Source organism: Lissotriton helveticus, chromosome 8, assembly GCF_964261635.1.
Source record: "Lissotriton helveticus chromosome 8, aLisHel1.1, whole genome shotgun sequence".
Lineage (NCBI taxonomy): Eukaryota > Metazoa > Chordata > Amphibia > Caudata > Salamandridae > Lissotriton > Lissotriton helveticus.
In genome coordinates, this window is record NC_136069.1 from 1,338,556,496 (window position 1) to 1,338,581,145 (window position 24,650).

Genomic DNA, 24,650 nt, shown 5'->3' on the forward strand with positions numbered 1-24,650 from the left:
CTATATGACTTGTACATGTCTGGTTTGGAAGGCCCCTTGAGGTGCTTCCATAGCGAGCTCTGAAAGTAGCATCTAAAGAGGCACTATTAATGGGCCTTTACAGTTCCCAAGTTGGGGTGTTTTATATAGCAATAGGCACATGTGTAGTGTTCATAAAACAGTGTCTATTAGCTATAAAATAATGTACACAATCACTTCCACTTTAAAAACATCAAATATCGCCTGTATGTTCCCTGTCCTATATTCCTGACCCAGTGACCTGTTCTACTTATATAATGCATGCCTGGGATTCCATTTCCCTGCAGGTATTGGTCAGAGGCAGGGCAACTGTTTTATTTTATATCAGTTATCGCATTTACAGAAGAATACACTTATCTTGAAGGGGACACTTTTTATAGAGTGCCTTAGATATCTGTGTGAATAAAAGTATACTGTTTTTTATAGATATTTATTGAGCTGTAACTTCCGAATCCAGGTATTGTATCAGACTTGTTCCAAATCACTAACCTGTGGGCGCTTAGCGCTGTTCTTGGGGTGAAATGAGGTGGGAGCAGGCCCTTTCCCCTTGCATTTTTTCTTCCTGAGAACTCATGTGGCCGAGTAGCCATTCATCCATCCATCCATTTGTGCAATTTTCCAGGTATTAGGATTGGACAGTACAAAAGTGATGTGAGAGACTTTCCTATAACAGTGTATGCGGCTTATAGTACAGAAAAAGTGTAAACTAACTTAGTCTTTAAGTGGGTCGGGTCCCGTCACTTTCACAATTGCTTTATAAATCTTCTTGCTTTCTTAAATTTGCTTGAAAATGCACCCTTAGCCCACTCTTTGTTTTAAATTTCTCCTGGGGGAGAACCTTCCAAACTCGCTCGCTACAGGACACACCTCCCGAACCTTTTACGCCCCGCCACTTTCAAATGTCATCAGCCGCCACTGTCAACCAGGTGTAACCAAGTATATAGAAACATCTGAAGCAATGCGAACTAGATGCAAGAAACATTTGTTTACTTACCAGAAGAAATTAAAGAGAATCTTCATACCGCAGCACTGGGCACAGCACCCAAGGAGTAGTGCCCGGGTCCAGCTGCTCAGAGACAAAGGTGAATTGCTTTTATTTACAGCATGCTGTTGAAAAATAACTTGAATTGTTACTTAAGCATGATATCAGTGAGAGTTCAACTGGTCCAACGCCATGGGTTTCTCCCATCCTGGTAGTGCCCAAAAATAACAGTGAAGGAGTGGTAAACATATGACTTGCCATGCATCAGGCAAACAAGGCAATTGAACGAGAACGACATGCAGGTCCATACATTGCTGACATGATAACTCAACTAAATAGGCAAAGGTCTTCTCTCGCCTTGATTTATTGATCATCAGTTTGAACTCGAAGAAGATTGGAAGTACATTACAACCTTTTCTACACATGTTGGTCGGTTTTGATGCAAAATACTACGTTTTGGTGTGTCATCTGCTGCAGAACCGTTTCATGACATACTTTGAAATATCATACCTTCTCTCACATATGCATTCCATTACAGCATTGACATATTGTTTTTCATAGCTACCAAAAAAGAACATGATAAAGCTCTTTCACAAGTATGTTGTTTACTTGCTGAAGCAGGGTTGACTTTGAATGCAGACAAATGTGAGTTCCATTGGACAAAGCTAAAGTTCTTTTGCCATATCTTTTCTGATGGGGGTATGACACCAGGTTCTGCTAAAGTACAAGCGCTGTCAAATCCTGAAGCCCCACAAGATGCTTCCATGGTGTGTTCATTTCTTGGCATGGCCAGCTACTATTCCAGATATATATAATAGACTTTGCTACTGTAAGTGCTCCATTGAGAGAGTTGATGAAAAAGAATGCTTTATTTCAGTGGTCACATGAATGTGAGAATAGTTTTTAAAAAGTCAATCAAGCCATTGAGAATGCTACTGAAATGGCTTATTTCAATCTGAAACTTCATACAGAGGTTGTTGTTGATGCTAGCCCAATCGGGTTAGGTACTATCCTTGCATTGCACAGTGGAAACCGGAGTGCTCGAAGGCATATTGTGGCATATGCAAGAAGGAGTTTGTTCCAACCGAACGTGCATATTCACAACTTGAGAAATAAAGTTTAACCATGGTGTGGGCATGTGAACACTTCCATGTATTCCTGTATGGAAAGCCTTTTACGCAGATGAGAGACCATGTAATGTTATGTTATGTTACTGGGCACTTGTAATGCGCACGGCTATTCCACAGAGTTTCCCGGCGCTTTACTAACACTATTTGGCAATCCAAAGGCAAAGTTGCCTGCTCGCACTGAACGCTGGGGACTACGACTACAAGAGTACAATTATAACAATGTGCATCATCCAGGAAAAAATCAGAACCCGGCTGACTACTTTTCGAGAGTGCCCATTCAAGGTCATGGAACTCCATCCAAGTCAGCTGAACTTTATATCAACTTCTTTGTAAAATAAAAACATACCATTCATTTTGTTAGACCAGATCATCACAGCCTAAAGTTAAAAGATATAATTGTTGCCATGAAACGAGCTCTCCGAGACCGAGTCTGGTTTCCATATCTCAACGGGTGTGTTGAGAAGGAATTAAAGGCCTGTCATCTATGCAACTGCCTAACTACAAAAGTTACTCCACACACCTTAAACATATCAGAACTGCCAAAGCATGCCTGGGAGAGAATAGCCACTGATTTTTTTTCGGTCCACTCGACAATGGACATCACCTGATTGTGACTGGACGAATACTCATGATTTTCATTAATTGAGGATCTCTCATCCACCACTCACTAATGAGTTATTGAGAGACTGGATGGCATCTTTGCAAAAAGAGGTGTTCCAGCCATACTGAAATCTGACAATGGCCTACCATTTAATGGTCTCGAGTTCAAAGACTTTTAGAGCATCTGAGTAAAAACCATCAAAAGAGCATTCCTCTTTGGCCGCAGGCCCACAGACTGGTTGAGAGGTTTATGAGTACCCTAAAGAAAGCGGTGCAGTAAGATACACTTGATAAAGCTCAATTTACAAACTGTGCTAAAATCTACTTTGCAAGCTAATCGTCAACACCTCACTCGATGGCCAGTGAAAGTCCGGCAACATTGATGTTTGGCAAAGCAATGACAACCAAGATACCCCAGTGGACCAATCAGACAGAAAGAGATTAGAATGCTATTTATACGAGGGACTTCGGTCAGAAACAAAGGATGAAAACATATACTGACCGAAGACGACATGCAAAAAACATTATCTTCCAGAGAGGAGACAGAGTGCTCTGAAACACCATTTACTGCTGCCGCCTTTTCACCATCCCAGCAGATCTTAGATCATGATTATGGAAGACCTAAAAAAATAATAAAATGTTACCAGACCTGCAGGTTTAGTAACGTGAACAATCTACTCAAACCAACTGTATTGTAATTTGCACATAAACTGGTTGCATTTTGTCATCCTATGCAAATATTTTATTTTGCAGAGCCACCTTTTTCTTTTTTATCACATACGAGAGCACCTTCCAATGTGTGAGTTCAGCATTCCTGCTATACAACTAAAACGATTTGGGTTGATTTGATAGACTAAACATTCGGTCCATACATAACAAGAATCTAGCCCATATAGAGGGTACACAGAATATGCGATGTTACATCGCATGCGGTACAACATTATAACGACCGCGTTGCTACAACGCATACCATTACATCGCAAGTTGTTTCTATGACTTGCTGTTGGGGCGCGCTGGACTTAGGAATAGTATAATTTACTATTCTAACTCCAGCGTGCGCAACAGTAGGGAAGGTGTTGAAATAGTAAATTATACTATTCCTTAGTTTAAAGCGTCCCTACAGCAAGTCGTAGAAACAATTGCGTTGTAATGGTTAGCATTGTAACAGCGCTGTCGTTGTAACAACCGCGTTGTAATCGCATGTGTTGTACTGCATGCGATGTAAACGCTGTTTCCCCGGTACACATGACCCCTGACTTACCTTTTAGTTCACTAACAGCATTGCCATCAGGGCAAGAATGTTTCTCAGTTCATGTTTAAAAATTCACTTTTAATAAATATCTTGCAAAGCATGAGGTGGTAGTGCACTGTTATTTACAGACAGCACATTTTCCATTGAAATGGCCAAAAAAGTTCCCATTAACATGCAGTTTTACTAATAATCTGTGGAAACTGGGTTTCGGCTAACATATTTATCATTTGCATATCATCAAGTAAAGTGTTCTAATTTGTTTTCATTGATTAAAATATGTTTTTCATCATACAGGATTACAAAACAGGGACTTTCATAACTTCTGAAATGTATTTTAAATGTTTGTATAGTTCACTTTTAGCTACCTAAATGTTTTTAAGAATAAAACATGACATCCTACAGCCTTTCATTTCACACTTTTTGTCAGACAGTTCACTTTGCAAAATCCCTCGAACTTTGCAGTCAGAGAAAGAAAAGTATTTGACTTTTGAACTCTGCCTCTAAACACATAATTCATATGACAAGATAAAAACAAAGTTTAAAGGCATCTTTAATGCTCCTTCACTTTGTGAGGGAACAGTCCACCTGTTTGTCAGCTTGCCAGAAGGGGCGAGTAGGCGCTAAATATAATTTGCCCTGATAAAATATGACTCACCACAGCGAGTGGGTGAGTAGATTTGTCGAGGCCTAGTTGGCCAATCTCAAATTCACACAACACGGTCAGACATATGTGTGTATCTTTTTGGAAAAGTGACAAGTTTTCATTTATCAGAGGGGGCGATGTAGTGTTTTGAGACTTAACGATGACGGAACACTTTTGGCTCCTGATGAACTCCATAGAGCTATGACGTAATGAATAGAGTGTATTGCAGTGAAGGCTGCTTTAGAATGTTGAGTTCGCAGTTACACACAGACAAATAAAGATGTGTATTACTAAGCTCTGTGTTTGGCATAGTCATTGGTGGGTGTCCTGCTGAGAGGATGCTACAATTGGTACAAGGTGGAACCAGAAAACCTGGGTAAATTGCAGCTTTCCCAATTCAATTGTGTTATCTAAAGCAATACTTTATTTATCCTAAACTCTTTTTTCTTCATTATAGCTCATGAAAGCACTTTAAGAAATGTGAGTTGAGACTACCAGTTTTACAAAACTATCACTTTTAATATGTACTTCTCAGTGCAATGTGATAACGTGCCATATTAATGCCTTTTTATGTTTAATAAGCTTTATTAATAATAAAAACGACAAAGAGTAAGCAATAGTCATAACATGTCGAATATGAGATTAGGGAGAATATAGACCGTGAAGCAGAGGAGAAAGCTGTTTACAATTTTACCAATATCATCGGGCGAGGGGGTATGGGAGTAAAAGAAACAAAATATAAATCTTAAAACTGAAGATCGAGTATCATTACATAGGTGACGATTCCGATCTGGGTCTGAAAGCACTCCGACTGAGCCGGATCCGGGGTGTTTTCCGACCGATCTGGACCCCTGCAGTCCGACCGTGCGAGTAGGAAGCACCCGTTTGCTGTCGGACTCGGTTTGGTCGGACTCCCATAGAAGTCAATGGGAGCCAGTCATACGACGCGCACATGGGCTCCCATTGACTGAATGGGTACGTCACGAACAAGTGCGCCCCCTACAGTGGGTACGCGTCGGTGCCATCCGCACGGTACATGCCTGTGTTGGGGAGACCCATGGGTCTCCCCCTGTGTCCGAGTCGTACGGCTGCGGGTAACAGGGGGTCCGACACAGACCCCCGAAGTCCAACTCTGGGAGCAATTGCGAGCCGGACGCTCCGACTCGATCCGGAGGCCTGAATCGAGCATCGTACTAGTTCGGTCGTGAAATGTCTCCATTGCATGCCACGGTTTGCTTGTGACCGAGTCGTACGGAGCGGTTCGGACCCGAAACGATTCGGACGGAGTTTTCGCGCTTGTTCGCATCGTACTTCGACGCCCGAACCCGTGTACGACTCGGAAGGAAATTCTGCCTCCGAATCGGATCCACTAATGCCGAACCCGATTCGGGGCCCTTCCGACCGAGATCGGAATTGGCCCCTTAGTACTAGAGACAAATGGAAATTTTTAAATACCTAAAAACAAATATAATAGTAAAAGATATTATAGAAAAGAGCAGAGAAATTAATAATTTACAGAGGCTTAACATTTTCAGAACGTTTACGGAATCCTTGTATTTTTGCAATCATATTTAAATAGTTAGTTAATGGCAATCAATATAAATCTCTATTTACAAATGGTTTACATGAAGAAGCAATAGCAATATCCAATCTGTGATAGTAACTAACATTATACCACCAAGCCTTAACTGAAAATTTAGATGGACATTTCCAGTTAATTGTGATTTGTTGAATGCCTGGCGCTAGCAGAAGGTCAAGTAAACAATTTTCACTAAAACTTAACCCCAATGTATCTGATAAACTTCCTAGCAAAAGTATTAAGCTAAAACATAGGGCAATGGAAATTTAAAAGGATTGAGAAAAAGAGTTAATAGAGAGTGAGATAAAGAGTAGATGTATTAAGTCTGCATAAGGATAACTACATGACCAGCACATCATATTATTTGTGTGGAAACAATTAGCATAGATACAGGTGTATAATATAATCTATGATATAAAAAAGTAGAGTGAGTACGAAATGCAGAGCTAAAAACTTTAAATGCTCATGCCAAGATTTTGTTCCAAAAATCGATGCTCCAAACGCAAATCAGCTTGCTAGCTGAGCTCTATCTCGATCAGGATTTGGGGCTGAAAGATGTTTATAAATCAAAGATGCTTTTGGAAGAAGTGTTAGTACTTTAAGAAGTGAATTTTCTGTTGAGATAGTTTCAGTTGAAGGAAACGAATAGAGAACATCTAGAATTATTTCCATAAGAATCAGAAATATGTAGGGGCAGACAGGAGGTGCAGGGTTGCGTTGCGGACTTTGCAGCGTCCTGTGAGAGAAGGAGGAGTGGGGGTACCAGAGTTCGAATTTTACCAGCTGGCTGTGCAACTTCAGTGGGTAGCGCAATGGTTAGAGGGGGTGAATCAGGAGGGGACATACCTAGTGGAGCCAGGACAACACCCGCGACTATTACTAGCTAAACTGCTGAACCCGGCCACAAAAGTGTCCTACACATCGGTCTTACAAGTTACGGCCTTACAATGCTGGAGAAGGTGTATGGTTAGGCTGCCAGTGGGTCTGATGTACACACCGGTGTTACCACTGATCAGGCTACCTTACGGAGAACCTCAGGCGATCTTGGGGGTGGAGCAGTTGATTGCCTGGACCGGGGCAGGGATTGATATGACCGGGACTGTTTTCAAGACCACTGGCTACTCCCCTTCACAGATCTGGCGGAGAGTTATGGACTCCCTGCTGGCCAGTTTCCTATGTACGAAATGCTGTTGAGAACATTTGAGTGGCTGTGGGGTGTGGGAAGAGAGGAGCTGACTACGCAGGTGCTTATCCACTCTTTAATAACACTGGGTACAGCCGGACATCAAATATAAAACTTTATAAATAAGTAAATAAATAAATAAATAAAATGGTTCTATGCATCGCTCCTAAAAGCATCCTTGTCCCCGATGCGCGACCTCCGGGGGAAATGGGAGAGATCCCTTAATAAACCATTTACTGATGCAGAATGGTGCCATGTTTTGGAATCGCCCAAGAAGATCTCTCTCTATACCCGCCTAAAATACTTACAGTTTAATTATGTCCATATGACATATAGGACTCCACACCGCATACAGGCTGCATTTGGAGGGGAACCCAGAGAATGCCCAAGATGTAAACACCTAGACACGGACTTCCTCCATAAGACATGGAGCTGTGCGATTGTGCAAAGGTTCTGGGATGCAGTGATTTCTAAAATCAACGACACACTGGGTCGTACACTAGCCCACTCAGCGGGGTCTGTCTCCTGGGGCTATATCCCAGACCACCCAGACGCAAGGTGGGAAGTCGATTTATCGATCTGTCTTTGGCCCTGGCCAAAAGGCGAATCACAATAACATGGAAATCAGCTATGGGACCACAGGTTGGGGTTTGGAACCAAGAGGTAAATAGATGGGCAGCGGCGGAGGGCAGAGCTCTCCTAACAACTCTACTCAATTTGCCATTCAGACCATCTCTTCCGTCAGAACTTACCAGCCTCCCCCTCAAGGGGCACCTTCATTCAAGAATCTAATCCCTATCCCCCTCATCAGTCCAGACTCTCACATCACCAAAACAGTTGCGTCAGAGCTACACTGTATGCTTCATAACTGCAGATCTGCAACCAAACACAAACTGGAAATCTCCAACACCATCACCCACCACAACCTCGACATGCTCTTTCTCACTGAGACCTGGTTTAATAACTCCTCTCACACTTCATTTGATCTTTTGTTACCTACTGACTACTCTATTCTCAGAAATGACAGACCAGGCAAGATCGGAGGAGGTATTGCGATCATCTTCAGAAACACCCTCCAAATCAAAGCCTTGCCCACCACCCTCTTTCGCACCTTTGAATGCCTCTCCCTAGAATTCCAAGTTCATCATGGCACACCCTTCAGGTTCCATACCATCTACCACCCGCCTGGTAATTGCTCTTCCTTCATGGAGGAATTCATCGACTTCATTAGTGACCAATATTCACAGAGCGACAAGCAGATCTTCGTAGGCGATTTCAATCTCCACTGGAAATCTGTGGAAGACTCCGCTGCCAACAAGCTTGCAACCTTTCTCTCAGCTAACGATCTTGCACAACACTGCTCGGAAATTACACATGCCAAGGGCTCAATTCTGGACCTTGTGATTTCCAAATCAGACCAGATTACCACTGCTTCACCCATCCGTGTTGACTGGTCTGACCATTTCCTCATTCCCTTCTGTTTTCACCTCTCTCACATTTTAACTCTCGGCCAACCCAAAACAGCCTCTACGTGGTTCCGCAACACAAAAAACATTGATCTTGACTCTTTACGTGATTCTGCTATGCAGTCTCTTCCTAGTCTAGACCCCAATACGGATGTCAACGATCTCACTCCCCTTTGCCTCTCAATCCTTGCAGTTGAAATCGACAAGGTTGCTCCACTCCAAAGCAAAAGAAAAAGACCCACCCCATCAGCTCCTTGGTTCAACAAAGCTCTCTATGACGAAAGGAAAAACCTTAGAATCTTGGAGAAGCACTGGAGACCATCTCCATCCACCCCCAACCTCTCTCTTTTACGTTCAGCAAGATCCATATACCACAAGCACATCTTCCAGGAAAAAGCATCACATTTCAGAACCCTCCTCGATTCAGCTAAATACAGACCCAAAAAACTTTTCGACCTCATCAAAAACGCTACTTGTTCTCCCCATACCATCGAGCCTGAGGATGCTTCTAAGAAAGCAACTGAGTTTGCTATATTCTTCGATCAAAAGGTAAAATCGCTGGTGGAACAGGTTAACCACCCCACCCCCATCGAGAAGCGAAAATTCGTAGTCACTTGGCAGAACTTTGCCGCCATCTCAGAGGTTGATCTCCTCAAATGCATCCGCGAAACCAAAACCTCCAACCATTCCTCCGACCCCATTCCCAGTGGCATCGACATTGATTTCTATTCTAACACTCTCTCCTACTGGACCAGGCTAGTCAATCTCTTCCTCAGTCAAGGATCCCTCCCACTTGTCCTCAAAACAGGACAGGTTACCCCCTTCTAAAAAAAACTCTGCAGATGCAAATGACCTCAATAACTTCAGCCCCATCACCAATCTCCCTTTTCTTTCAAAGATCACAGAAAAATGTGTTGCAAAACAACTCTCCCAACACATTATGGACAATAATCTCCTTGACATGTTCCAGTCTGGCTTTATTCAAAACTGCAGCACGGAAACAACCCTGCTGCAAGTGATCGATGATGCGCTGCATATTCTCGACTCTGGGGAATTGTGCCTTCTGATTCTTCTTGACCTCTCTGCAGCATTTGACACTGTTAATCACAACACCCTCCTTAACATTCTTCAACAGAGAATGGGCGTGGAAGGCACAGTACTCAAATGGTTTGCCTCTTTCCTCTCGTACAGATCCCAAATAATCAAGATTGCAAACAGTCTCTCGTCTCCACTGGTGGTTGGTCAAGGTGTCCCTCAAGGTTCTATCCTTGCTCCCACTCTGTTCAATCTCTATCTGGAACCATTAGGGAACCTTCTAAGCAAATCTGGAATCCTCTACCATCTCTATGCGGATGACACCCAAATCTGCCTCAAGGTGTCTTCCTCTGATGATCTCTCACTACTCAGCTCTACTCTCAATACTATTCACAACTGGATGTTAGTTCACCAACTCATTCTCAATCCCTCCAAAACGGAATTCCTCCTCTTATCTAGCTCTCTCTCCCTGCCTCCTGTTCAATCCTGGATGGATCAATCGAATCTACTCAACAGTAAACCCATCATTGTGGCCTGCGCTAAATCCTTAGGTGTCATACTTGACAAAAGACTCAACCTAATCTCACACATCAACTCCATGGCCAAGAGCGCACGTTATCAACTGCGCCTTTTATGGGGGATTTGTCGGTTCTTCCCGGAGAATGACCTGAAAACCTTGGTCCAGTCGCTAGTTCTCTCTAGACTGGATTATTGTAATTCTCTTCTGTCTGGCCTTCCTAAATCTCACCTCTCCCCCCTCAAATCCATCCTCCATTCAGCAGCTCGCTTCATTACAGGGTCCAAACATAGTGACCACATCACTCCTATCCTGTCTTCTCTCCGATGGCTTCCCATCGAGGCTAGAGCTATCTACAAAACAGCGTGCATCACCCACAAAGCTTTGCACTCTTCCTCCCCTCGCTATCTGGCGAATAAACTCAAACTGTCTGGAGTCTCAAGACCTTCTCGGAATGCGGAAAAGTTCCTTCTTGAACCCCCCTCCTTCAAAAGGGGAAAATTGTTGGCACAATCGTTCTCAGGTAATGCGGTGAGAATCTGGAACTCGCTTCCTCCTTCGCTCCGTGCCATCACCTCCATCCAGATCTTCAAAGCGGACCTCAAATCTCTGTTATTCCAAAGACACTTTCAGATCTAATTCCCTCCTTCTCAGACGTCACCAGGAAGTTCTTTAGTCATTGTAAAGTTGTCACAAATATTTGTATTTTGTTTGTACATCCTGTGCTTGCTGTATTTGATATTGTGTTCCTTTTGCCTGTGTTGTTTTGATTCTATGTCCTGCTATTGTTCGCCAGGAAGTTCTTTAGTCATTGTATAATTTGTCTTATTTATTCTTATTTTTGCTTGTACAGTCTGTTCATGCTGTGCTTGGGATTGTGTGCCTTTTGCCTGCATCGCTCCGATTCTATGGCCTGCTATTTGTGTTTGTTTTGTTCCTGCAACAGTTCTCTCATGTAACGTAACTGCTTCTATTGTACAGTGCTCTGACACCTTTGGGTAAAGTCCGCGCTTTATAAAAATGCATTAAATAAAATAAAATAAAATAAAAAAAACACCAGCTCTCGCACAGGCTGTGACGTTTCGCATTCTCGGCCAACCGCGTGGCTCTCGGAGACGCGCCCCCGTGGGGTCTCTTTGCGTGATTAGTTAACGTCACTTTTCCAACCAAACCTGCCAGTGCAAGGGACTAGTCACGTGACGGCGTGCGACCCTGAAAGAGGCGGGGTTTTGTTCGAGGAGGCATGTGCCTGACGCTCTTGCAGCACAAACCGTTGCACCTATCCTAGCCTTCCAGAGCGGGTGATGGACAGGGAAGGCGGGCCATGGCTTGGTGACGCAATCGGAGTCCTTGCATGCTCCTTTGAGTGGAACCTGATGCCCGTCTCGTGCTTCTCTCCGCTCCCTCGTCCCGCCTCCGGTAGTGGCTTCGGCTGCTCTGACCTTGCAGTTCGGTAGTTTGAGTGGTGCACCCGACCCTGAAGGCTGTGCGATGGATTTGGAAAGCGCCGTTTACGCGCGCAGAGCCCGGCTGCTGTCCGGCCCGGGCTGGACGCTGCCCACCGCCCTCCTCTGCCTCTATGGCTTCTTCTGCAACCTGCGCCCGTCCGAACCTTTCCTCACCCCGTACCTGCTGGGGCCGGACAAGAACCTCACGGAGCGCCAGGTGAGTGCGGAAGCCTCTCCTTTGTGTCTCGGCATCATGGTTCTAGTGGCCAAAATACCTTCTCTATGAGACTCCCATGTGGGGAAAATATAGGGCAAGATAAGATGCCCGGAAACTCAGCAACTTATTGAGCAAGGTCAGCATGAACTGCTTTTTGGATAAACCGGTTATCCCAGAAGTGCACTGCTTTAAGACTTCACTCTAGTGGGGAAATGTCCAGAGGGACATCTAAAAATCGGTGTACATATTCAAAGCATGTGGGAAATGTTCTGGGAGAAATTTAAAAATCGGTGTACTCATTCAAATCGTGACTTGGTCAACTAGTATTTATAAGGTGAATACTGCCAATTATAGAAAAAAAGACAACAAGCGCCCTAGGCGCACGCTTAAACTCTCCAGAAGAAATAATAACGACAGGCAAGGCGGAGTGGAGACAGTAGTATGTATTTCTATAGTACTTTCCTACCTCCTGTTAAGAACCACAAGGCAATGCGGTCATCAGCGCTGTATCATGGTTAATTAGAATTTCAACGTATAAAGCCTTTCTTTCTGAAAAACATTTTAACAAATTCTCCAAACGCGATTGAAAGGCTGCCTGCTGTTAAGCTCATTGGGTTGCAGCAGCCAGCAACGTGTTGTTGATCTGCATAGGTCTTGTTAAGTATTGATTGCACCAATCATATCCATGTCTTCTCCACATGGAAGCGGATACCCACATTGTAACTCCCATAGCTCACAGTGCCTGGGTCGAAATGCGCGGCACCGACGAGGCCCGCCCATGAAAGGCTGACACTTGTCAGTGATTGGATGTGTATTTGTGCAGAAGGGACATGGTCTGGCAGTTCGCCGTGGTCTGTCTGTTTTGGTGCCAGGCCCAGTGCTTTAAATCGGCCGGTACTGCCCCGGTCCGAGTACCGGCACTTTTTTATTTTGAGGAGGGGAGTACCAGCACTTCTCGAGAGCGAATTAATACTTTTAATTGAAGAGTACCATGACACTTCTCAGAAACAAGCAGGCACTCTGCTACAGAGTACCTGCACTTCTATGTTTCCATTTCAAGCACTGGCCAGGCCCAGACCGACATGCACGTGGTTGGCCCTGTCTGTAGTGATATAGCAGCGAAAAAACATCATGGATGGGATTGAGTACAGAATAACCACTGTTAGCTTAAATATATTCACCCATTCCACCTACCTGATTTTGTTGTCCCTCACTGAGACTTGCCCTGTTCAGTTTTGCTCGCTGGTCCACGTATTTTATCAGCTCTGCGCTGAGGTTCACCGTCAATGCCAGTAATACCTGTTGTCGCTCAGTTCGCAGTTTGACTACCCCTGGCCCAGTGGGAGTTCCAGAGTCGGCTTTCAGTAAAATGTCCTGTACCTCCATGGCATTAGCTGAACCAAGAAGTTGCCACAGAAAGCATGAGCTGTGTAAGTCATGCACAGCTGGCACATCTAGAAAGAGCTCCCGGCGCGCGCCAAGCTGACTCACCCCATGGCTGGGACAGTAACATGTTGTTCACATACACAGAGTTTGTCTGCGTCTTGTTGCTGGGACACCCCGTGGGTGAGTCAGCCTGCAGCGGGGAGAGGCGCGTCCTGGAGTTTCGCTGAGGAGTGCCCTCCCGGAAGTTTGTTCACCGTCGAGGAAAGCCTATATTAACCCAGGCTTGTAAGGATGAGATGCCGAATCCTCCCCCATTATTTGGTTGTCGAAGCTACTAGGTGGGATGGCAGGTGCCGGCTTGGCACAGACAGATTGTGGCGGGACTCAGTGCCCTGGTTCTGTCCTGTGTTAACCACAGTCCATTCATACAGCTTGCCAGTGGACCATTGTTGCTGAGTATATGTTTATAATGGCAGCAGTAGATATGCTCTGGACCAGTATTCAAGTATAATAGGCTGTCGTTCCGTGTACTTGGGCGTCCCGGTGTCTGTCAGATTAACATTAAATCAAAAGGCAGTTTGAGTTTAAGGAGAGCGTTTTTCAGCTGTTCCTGAGCTGCGGGTCACGTTGTGCTCGTTCATGTTTGCCTTTTGAACATCCCATTCACCTTGACGCTCAGCAGGGCGTCGCAGGGTTCAACCTTAAAGTTTGTGTTTACTAGTCCACAGAACTTGTCAGGCAGCATTTCACTAGTCTGTTTTGGATTGCATTAGACCGCAAACGCAGTGTTGCTATTTGGGAAGATCTCACTTTATTTGTATATGCGTGGAGCCCTAGTTATGGAATGTATTTATTGAAGGGTGTGCATCCGATGTCACCCGAGGAATACCGGAGTTGGCCGATGCTGACTCGGATGTCACTTTGCCCGTCTTGTACTAGCTGAAGTACCTGGACTCTATAGCGCCTCGTGTGACACACGGCCTTCAGGTGGACAGATAGCTCCAGTGCCACGTTTTGCGGTCAGAAAACAAAGGAGACTGATTCAGCCTCTCATAGGGGAAGTTGAAAGAAAAGGTGTTTTGGTTAGAATAGCGCACTTTAGACACCGAAAATCACTATGAAACCTGGACTGCATACATGTTAATATTAACATGGCTTAGGCCGTGGTAGCAGATGGGAGTTAAGAAAGTGAGATTTTCAACGTTCTGGAATATTTCAGACCTCATTGGTCATAATTTAAGACTTTCCACAAAACCTTCCGAATTCTTCCCATGACATATGTGATTGATTGATAATTGCTACACAGCCCAATGGGTTGATAAGTGTGCCTGTAGCTTGTTTGAATTCAATTCTTCAGTCTTTTTCACAGGTCACAGTAGGTCAAACGGAGTAATTCACATGCATTATGTGAGATATTTTTTAAACTGGCACTTGCCATCTGATAAAACTCCTAATTTGATGGATTAGTTAAAAAAAAATAGTAAGGTAGGCCTGGGGGCACAGCCATCATTTGAAAGTTATGAATTTAGTGAGGCAGAGGCCGACCGAGTGACTCCTGCAGTGGTTTCAGCGTCGCTGCTAGTTGGGAAGTCTCTCACTATTTGTTTAAAGTTGGTTCTTTCATTGAAGGAAGTAAATGTCTTTTCTTGTTAGTTAACGTTGTTCAGAGGGTTGCACACCCATTGCTGCTATCTCTCTGTAATCCGAAAAGCACAGTTATTATTAGCAGCGAGGCCAGCTCTGCCCTTCAGTTTTCAGAGGACAATAACGGAGAACCACTTGGTTGAGTAATGATGACATCTGCTATCAGTGCCTTGAAGCTTCGCTGCGTTAGAGCTTCATTTAGGATTTTTTGGTATTTCAAACCTTTTTTGATTTAATGCAAAAAGTATCCAGATTTACTTAGTAACAGTAACACCCAAAAAAAGATGTGGTACAATTCTGTTTCAAGCCAAAGAGTATCCATTATAGGTAATTACCCCTGTGATTTTAGCAGTCGTTTTAAATCTCCCTGAATTATTACACAAACTCTGAAAATAATGACCACCAAGGCTAAAATGACGTATAGGAGTAGTCCAGCTAAATCTGGTTCCAGGAATCTTTTTTTTTTTTTAATAAATTTCTTTTTATTGTTGCATCAGAAGTATCACAGATGGAAAAATTAGCACACGGTAGAGCGTCAACATTCCGCCCTGGCCGTCAGTCACGCAACTTTTCTTTTGTTACTGGATGCCATACCCATCATTAGAACACTTTGCTTTTGAACTAGCAACATAAGGAAAACATAATTAACCAAAATAGTCCCCTAAACAGCAGCCCACCAACCCCCCCACTACCTCCCTCCCCCTCCTGGTCCCATCCCTCCTCCGCTATGGAGCACCCGTCTATCTCATATACATGATCTGAGCATTAAAGTATACATATATTGAGCCTGGATCCCAAACCTGCACACTGTCTCGCCCGGGGTCTCCTTGACCTCCGGTTGCTAGTCTGCAATGTCTCAGTCTAGTCCATGGTACTGTCTCCACTTAGCCCATACTCTCCGAAATTTTTTGGGGCAACCCCTGGCTTTGTAAGTCACTCTCTCCCCCGCCATGTACAGATCCAGCCCTCTCTTCCATTCCTCCAAATCTGGCCTTTCGGACGCCCCCCAGTGTCTTGCGATGTCCCTTTTCGCCACCACTAAAGCCAATACCAGAAAGATAACCAAGGGGCGGGTTAGGTCCACTTCTGTTATAATGCCCAGCAGTGCCAATCTAGGGTCGCGCGGTATGTCCACCCCCAGTACCTCCTCCAATTCCAGGAACACACCTTCCCAGTATTCTTGAATGACTTCGCAGCCCCAGAGTGTATGTAAAAAATCGCCATTTTGCTGATGACATCTAAGGCATGCTGTGTCAGTTATCCTACCCATTTTAAAAAGTCGCACCCTGTGAAAGTAGGCTCTGTGGAGTACCTTAAATTGTATTAGACGGAGTCTTGACTTAATCGCCACCTCGCGAGGGTGCATAAGGGCGAGCGCCCAATCCAGATCCTCCATGCCTCCCACGTCTTCCTCCCATGTGTCTCGTAGAACCTGTAGGTCCCCTAGTATATTGTTGGTCAGAGTTTTATATTTTAGGGATATTGCCCCTCCCTGTATCTGTTCCTGTAGCAATCTACCCTCTAATGGCGCGTATTCTGGGATGTCTGTAAGTGCGGTATTTTGTGCCCTCCATGCGTGTTGCAGTTGAACGTATTTGTAGTACTGGGTGTTGAGCAGGCCAAATTCATCCTGAAGCGCCTGAAAGGTTTTCAATTCCCCCCTTGCTATCACGTCTCCCACTGTGGAAATGCCGATGTCGTCCTACCGTCTAAAGCCCTTCAGCTTATTAAGATCCCCTAGCCACTTGCAGCACCATAGTGGCGTCTGTCGAGTGGGCCTCTTGTCCCAGCCCATTCTTTTTGTCGCTCTATGCCACGCCGCTAACGTAATCCTGGTGGCAGGTAGGAACTGCTGTCCCACCGTCTCTCCATAGAGGTAGTGCAGTATAGTCTTGTTTGACCATTTAGACCTCTCTAGTGCATAGATAGGGTGATTGGCTACCGCATGTAGCCACTCGTTAATCGGGGCGAGGTGCTCCGCCCAATAGTACGCCTCTAGGTTGGGAAGCGAAATCCCCCCACTGTATTGGTGTCGCTGTAGTGTGGAAAGAGCCACTCTTGGCTGCTTCCCCAGCCACAGGAAGGCACGCAGGTCAGCATGGATTCTGTTCAGGGTCTTAGCCGGCAGAGGATAATATTCGTTCTGAAGTGCATAGAGAAACTTAGGTAATAGGACCATTTTATACAGTGCGGCACGACCCAGTAAGGTGAGTGGGAGCTGTCTCCACCTGTCCATCTCTGTCGTTGCTTCTACCATTATTCGGGCTAAGTTGTTAGTGAAAGAACGTTCCCTATCTAGCGTTATAAATATTCCTAGGTATTGAAAGCCGTCCTTAGTGTGGATGAGGAGCTCTGGCAGGCACTCCCTCCGCTCATTGCCTTGTGGATCGTAGAGGACCGATTTGTGCCAGTTTATCGTGTGGCCCGCCCTCGCCCCAAAGTCGCCTAGCTCCCTGAACAGTTCTGGGATTGTCTTGTCTGGGTCCGTCACGAACAATAGTACGTCGTCGGCATACAGGGATATTTTCTCCTGTGTTGCGTCCGAGTCTCCCCACATAAAGCCCCTGATTTCCTGATTCTGCCTAATCCGTATCGCTAAGATTTCAATTGTAAGGGTAAAGCGAAGGGGGGACAGTGGGCAGCCCTGGCGTGTTCCCCTTCCAATTGGAAATTCACGGGACAACCTTCCATTAACCCGCACTCGCGCCCTCGGGTCTGAATATAGGAGCTGAACCCATTTCAAGTACTTGGGTCCAAACCCAAACCGGTGGAGGGTCTCCATCAGGAAAGGCCAGTGGACTGTGTCGAAGGCCTTCTCCGCATCCAGGGAGAGGAACCAGTGGGGTTCACTTCTCTCACGGACCTCCTGTAGCCAATTATGGGTGCGGCGTAGGTTTAATTTGGTCGCCCTGTCCGGAAGGAAGCCGGACCCGTCCATATGTACCAGGTCTGTAATGGCCTGTCTTAGACGCCTAGCTAGGACAGTGGCCAGAATTTTCGTCTCTATATTTAGGAGGGAAATTGGGCGGTAGGAGGAACAATCGTCCCTGGGCTTTCCTTCTTTGTGGATTGGGACGATAGTGGCCAAGGCTAGATCCGGCGGGAGACTCCCTGCCTGGTATGAGTCTGTGAATAAAGCCTTCATGTGTCGCTGCAACAAATCCGCAGTCCGTTTAAAGAATTCCGCCGGGAAACCATTGGGCCCCGGAGTTTTCCCCGGTTTCAGCGCTGTTACGGCTTCCGATATTTCCTCTAGTGTCAAGTCCGCCTCCAGGGCTACACTGGCCTCCATGGACAGAGTCGGCACCTCCATATCCCACATGTAGCGTCGGGCGTCCTCTCTATCCCCCAGGTCCCTGGCCCTATAGAAGTCCTCATAATAGGTCGCAAAGGCGTCCGCTACGGCCTCATCCGTGTTCACCTGTCTGTTCCCTGCTAACGTGATCTGATCCACCCACCTTGCCGCTCTTTCTTTCCTGCTCAACCAAGCTAAAAGTTTGCCGGACTTGTCACCTACATCATATAATCGGTGTAGTATTGCCAGTGCCTGAGTGCGTGCCTCGTCAGTGACTAGTTCCCTGTATTGTCTCTGTGTGTCTAGCAGTTTCCTGAGGAGCGCCTCTCCCTTCTGTCGGTGGTATTCTGCTTCTAAATCCAAGACGTTCACCTCTTCACTCGCTATCTTGTCCTGTCGTTTCCGCCTAGTGTCCCCATGCCTACTCTGAATGCGGTCTCTCAGGACTGGTTTCATTGCTTCCCAAAGGGTAACTCCGGAATCAACTGATCCCTCATTTTTGGCCATATAGACCCGTACATCCGCTCGCATACCCCTGAGTATTTCCGGCGTTTGGATGTCCCATGCCGCTAGTCGCCATTCGGCCTGTCTCTCTCCTTTCTCTCGCCCCAGCTGTACATATAGCGGGGAGTGATCTGAGATCCCTCTCGCTTTGTACTCTGCTAAATCTCCCGCTGAGACCTCCTGCCTGGATACGAAGATATAATCTAATCTAGAGAAGACTTTGTGGGCCCCCGAGTAAAACGAATATGCCTCGTGCGTAGGATGGAGCCATCTCCAAACATCAGTGAGGCCGATGGTATTCATTTGCCGCGCTAGGGCTGTAGTGGACCCTACTGTGTGAGGTGACCCTGATCTATCCTGTGAAGTGCACATAACATCGTTAAAGTCCCCCCCCCACTACTTGTGTCGTGTCGGCCGTGTCCAGTAGTATGGTCGTGACTGCCTTCAGTGTGCGTGTCTGTAACTTAGGTGGGGCATAAACTGACAGTATCGTGTACCTATGTCTCTTCCACATGCCCTGAACTCCCGCATATGTGCCCTGTGGGTCCAGCCAAGTGCGTGTAACCGTGAATGGCGTCGTTTTTTTATGAGAATCGCAACTCCCCTGGAGTCCATTGTGTATCCTGCATGAGCCAGGACAGCATATCGTCCTCGTGCTATAAATGCGCATTGATTTCCTCTAAGGTGTGTTTCCTGGAGGAGGATGATGTCAGGTGCCAGTCGTTTGAGGTAAGCATTAACCAAACTTCTCTTAATTTTTGACCCCAGGCCGTTTACATTCCATGTTAGCACCGTGACCCCTGCGCCACCCACGTGTGGAGTATCTAATGTACCTGCCATTGTGCGTCACAGCGTCCTCCCCGTGGGGGACCTCTGAGTAGGGATGGCATCAAGTGTGGGATGGCATGTCGCTGCTGTTTCTCAACGGACTCCCCCCTCCCCCCCGCAACCCTCTGAAACTCCAACATGAGGTAATATTGGAACCAACTCCCCCACCACCCTCCCCTTCCAGTTGCATCCCAACCTGGGACCAAACTATCCACGGGAGAAGGCCTGTCGCCCTCCCACACATCCCTCCCCACACTAAACAGTAACCAGTACTAAAAACTCAAATAACAGTAGGGGGTGTGTCAACTTGCGTGCTCCGTTTCGCCGAGCCGCTATCGTCCCCGATCCCCGTACACCAGTGTTCACGAATGTGAGTCTTGCGTGTCCATGGTCGGCCCCTGCCCTGAGGAGTCCTGTTCCAAGTGCTGAATTTCTTTGACCAGCGGGTGTATCGAATCACCCATTGTTTCTTCCTCCTCTTCTCCGGACGTGCGGTCCTCCGATTCCTCTATGTCTTCTCCTTCCGAACGGATACCATTCCTCAGGCAACTGAACCTAGAGCCCGCCCCAGAGGCCCTGCCCGGGGATGCCGATCTGCCTCCTCTCCTGTCCTCCGCGCCTCGAGTCCTGTACGGTGTTGCCGGTGTCTTCTGCTGCGACCTCCGCGTTTTCCGCCGCTGTGGTTTCGGCACCTCCCAGCGCGGCCTTTCCCGTATCGACCTGTCCAGCGCTGCTTGACCTGCTGCCTCTCTGCTATTCAGGATAGGGCGTTCCTCGAGCCATTGCCACGCGTCCTCCGGGTGTGTAAAGAAGATGGATTTGTCTTTGTAGATTACCTTGAGTTTGGCGGGGAAGAGGAGCATGTATGCAATGTGCAAGGACCTCAGCTTTGCCTTTACCGAGTCAAACGAGCAGCGCTGTTTTGAGACTTCCTGACTGTAGTCCGGAAAGATCATAATGGTAGCATTCTTCAAGCGGATCTCCCCCATTTTCCTGGCTTCTCGTAGGATCAAGTCTCTGTCAGCAAAGTTCAAGAAGCGCGCTATAACTGGTCTCGGTCTTGCTCCCTCCGGTGGTTTGGCCAGAAGGGCCCTGTGCGCCCTCTCAATGATGAAGCACGAGGAGAACTGCACTGTCGGGAAGGTGGTTTTCAACCAGGCGAGGAGGAAGGCGGACATGTTCCTTCCCTCAATTCCTTCTCTAAAGCCTACAAAGCGAATGTTGTTGCACCTTGACCTATTTTCGGCGTCGTCCACCTTCCACTGCAGTTGTCGGTGCGAGGCCTGTAGATCCGCCATGTCCTTCTTGAGTGTTGTGATCGATTCCTCATTGTCGGTCAATCTGGATTCCGTCGCCGTTACCCTTTCCGTCAGGTTTCGGAAATCCTGCCGCAGCAGCGTCACCTCGGACCCTACCTCTCCAATTTTTATCTCCAGGGCTGTCCGTGATGGCTGTATGTTCGTCCTGGACGCCTGGATGGCCTCCATCAACATGGCCGTGTCATTTCCCGTGCCGGGCTGCATGGACTGCTGTTCCGCCGCATGTCGCGGTGCCGCAAAGCTGTCCATGGGGCCCTGTTTCGTGGTTTTGGGCACCGGGTTCCCCTTCCCCATGGTTGCTCAGTCCGTAGGCCAGGGACTCCCTCTGCAAGCCACCCGTGTCTGCGGCGCCGAGGAGCCCAGCCGTGTGCTGCAGTCGGTGGTATCAGCTCTGGGCCCCTCCGTCCGCTGTGCCCAGTTTGCGGCCTCCCAGGCACCCCTTTCGCCTCCGCCCTGAGCCCCTCCAGGTGTTGCAATGTGCTGTGGTGGGCGTAGTAGTATTCTGCAGGCGAGGCTATGGAATGCCGGATCGCCCCCACGCTGCTCGGCAGTCTATGCCCCAAGCTGGTAAATGAGGCTCACACTCGTGTAGGCCCTGGTCTCCGCGCTCCCAGCAGGTCTTGGCCCTCTGCTATGCCACCCTCGCCGGTGTCCGATCCTCCGTGTATCTCCTCAGCTCAGCCGCCATGTTGGTAAAGGCGGGGGCTGTAGGCGAGCTTGTCCCTGCTTCCCGCGGTTTGTGGGCTCGGCCCCCGCCTCCTCCGCCCCGGCCTCACCTCCGCAGCTCCGTACTGCCTCTCCGGGGACTCCCGGTCCCACCTTGGCACGGGGGGGGCTCCTCCGTCACTGTCTGTTCCGGACACCGCCGGCCGCCATCTTGGTAAAGGCGGCCGGCCGTCCGCGATCGCCTCGACCCACCTCCGTCCCTCTGGCAGCGATAGTCCGGTTCCTCTCGGCGGCCAGTCGGGTCGCGGAGCCCCCGTCAGCTGGGCTCGGCACCGCAGGGTCACAGGCGGATCTCCAGGATCGCGGCGATCAGCAGAGCGCCGCGGTCGCCATCTTGGCCGCTGAGGGTTCGCTGGGGCAGTAGTCCCGCACGGTTCCCTGGTAGAATCAGCACGCCACCGCTACTGTGGCACTTCTTTCAGGTGCCAGATTGCTGTTCCTTCCGTTTGGTGCCGTTAGTGGATCGCGGGGGATATGGGATGTCGGATTTCTACGCGGCCCGGCCGGAGCTCCGGCAAAGCGCGTCTAGTCGGCCATGCTGTTGGCCACGCCCCCCCCTGGTTCCAGGAATCTTGGTTCCAGTCTAATCCCAGCTTTTCAACTTGACCAAGTTGTGACATCTTGTCAAATCCTATACTTTTCTTTGTCTGCTAAAACCGCAAGCGGTTAGACGTAACAACATGCCATTCATTCATTCAAATTCTTTATTCGGTTATTAAAGCAGGATAACCATAAAAGTACATATAAAATCACATTCAATTAGTAAATTCATTATAAACACCATTGTAAATACATAAACACTGTCATAATACCAAAAATATTTCTACATAATTCCAGGAACAATTCAGCATAATTTCACGAACAATACATTGTAATTCAGAATATCATCGTTTTTCGTAATTTAAAATTTAAAAAAAACGAGGAAATAAATAAAACAGTTAAAATATTGTCCAGTTTCTGTACAGCTAGAAAGGCAGGGCGACAGCGATTTACATCCATAATCTTCAATAGGGGGATGACCAATTTTCTTCAAGGCTTAATATAAAATTTACAAAAGAAAAGAATGTGCATGTCTGATTGCTCTGACAGGTTGTCACAGGGACATGAGATCAGGTGTTTTGACCTATCATTCGTGTCTGGGAAACTAAATAACCGAAACAATAAATTAAACCTAAAACGAGTTAATAAAAACCTCTCGTAATCGCTCATCTGAAGTTTGACGTATGGCTGCATTTTATTAGAAATAACAGTTTGTGCATGTGCCAATACAGTTTTTCTTTTTCATTTCTGTTTGCGCTCTGCGTTCATGTAAGTATCCCATACACTTTTCTTTCAGAGCTTTCCTTGAGATATTACTTAAAGAGGTTGGGTCATTAAAATAATATGTGGTTCTCAGATCCTCGAAAAATTTCTTCACGTATGTCAACCAACAAATTTTATTCTTCTCTTCTAGGCCTAACACATTTTTCAAAATCATACGATTTAGACCACATTCGTCAGTTGTCCAAACTCTATGCCATAACAGTATTGGGGCAGTTCTTAAAATATCTACTAGATATGGTTCCCCAAGTTCTGTGTGGCAAGAGTACGTGGATACACTTCTCGTGACACCCAGAAGGTACTTCATAAAAAGATTTTCTCCCACCTGTAGACATGTCACATTGGCATGCCTCCACAAGCCCGCGCCATAGATCACTATTGCTAAACAAGTGGCCTTATATACAGTTAGCATTTCCCCTATAGGCTTCCTTCCAATTTTATGGCTAAAGTTTTTTTTAACGCCATTATTGCTTTACAATACAGCAGTTTTCTTGTCTTAATTGTAATGTTCCAGTTGCCAGTGTGATCAAACAAAACTCCTAAGTAGGAGAAAGTTGGAGTAAAATCAACTGGGGTTGTACCAATAAAAACTGCTTTCCTCTTTTTATTTGTGCCACCACCGCAAATCATAGTAAAAGTTTTTGAGCAATTTATCTTTAAGTTTAATCCATTCATAAAATCTGCAGAGGAGGTAACCAGGGCTTGCATGGCCAATGGGGTTCGAGCCATCAGGACAGCATCATCGGCGTACAATAATGCGGGCACTGGTCTATCTCCTACCATAGGCAAATCCCTACATTCCTTTAAAAGAGTTTTCTCCACGTCATTTATATAGAGTGTGAAGAGGAGTAGGGCTAGCACGCAGCCTTGTCGTACGCCCCTGCCTATACCAAAAGAATCAGTGCATTCACAGTTTTTTCCAAATCTAATTCTCGCAGATGCGTCCTGATACAATTCCCTTAGGAAGTTTATAACTGATATGTTTACCCCCATATTGCTCAGAACCATCCAAAGTTTATTGTAAGAGACACCGTCGAAAGCAGATGTTAAATCTATAAAAGTAAAAAATATTCGACCCTCTTTGGCCTTTATATATTTCTCTATTAAAATGTGTAAGTTCCAACACTGGTCAATTGTACTAAGCCCTTTACGGAACCCGTATTGTAAATCACTGATTATATTGTTTTCATCCGCCCATATTTGAAGCCTGTTTAAAATGACCCTTCCAAAGTGATGGTGCTGTCAAGAAGTGAAATAGGACGATAACATTGACAGCTAAGTCTGTCCCTTTTTTAAATATTGGAACTATCAGTGACTCACGCCACAATTGCAGGGGACCATACTGAAAAGTAAAATTAAAAACTCTAGCCAGGATCGTGGCCCATAAATCAATATCATTTTTATTTAGATCTACCGGGACCCCGACAGGGCCTGGTGCTTTGCCCCCGAACTTGCCTTGATACTAGCGCTGACTTCTTCTATAGAGAAATCATCATGTGCCTGGGTATTGTTTAAGTTAGGTTCTTCAATATTAGGGGTTACAGAAAGTGAACGATCT

The 24,650-nt window shown here is 46.4% G+C and overlaps 1 protein-coding gene and 1 long non-coding RNA gene across 3 annotated transcripts in view; one reads left to right on the forward strand and one right to left on the reverse strand.

The window, feature by feature from the left end:
* Nucleotides 1–1,011: 1,011 nt before the first annotated feature.
* Nucleotides 1,012–13,439, reverse strand: LOC144773353 (uncharacterized). The gene is made up of 3 exons (XR_013599961.1): nucleotides 13,265–13,439; nucleotides 3,233–3,351; nucleotides 1,012–1,125 (listed from the first exon to the last, which is right to left on the reverse strand). It is a non-coding gene; the product is annotated as an uncharacterized LOC144773353 (long non-coding RNA).
* SLC19A2 (solute carrier family 19 member 2) overlaps nucleotides 11,672–24,650 on the forward strand; it is a 74,983-nt gene continuing 62,004 nt past the window's right edge. For both annotated transcript variants that reach the window (XR_013599960.1, XM_078658318.1), the window contains exon 1: nucleotides 11,672–12,070. Coding sequence is in view for 1 of the 2 variants with exons in the window: in XM_078658318.1 (XP_078514444.1) it covers nucleotides 11,897–12,070 (174 nt within the window). In the remaining variant the exon portion in view is untranslated. The remainder of the gene's footprint in view (nucleotides 12,071–24,650) is intronic.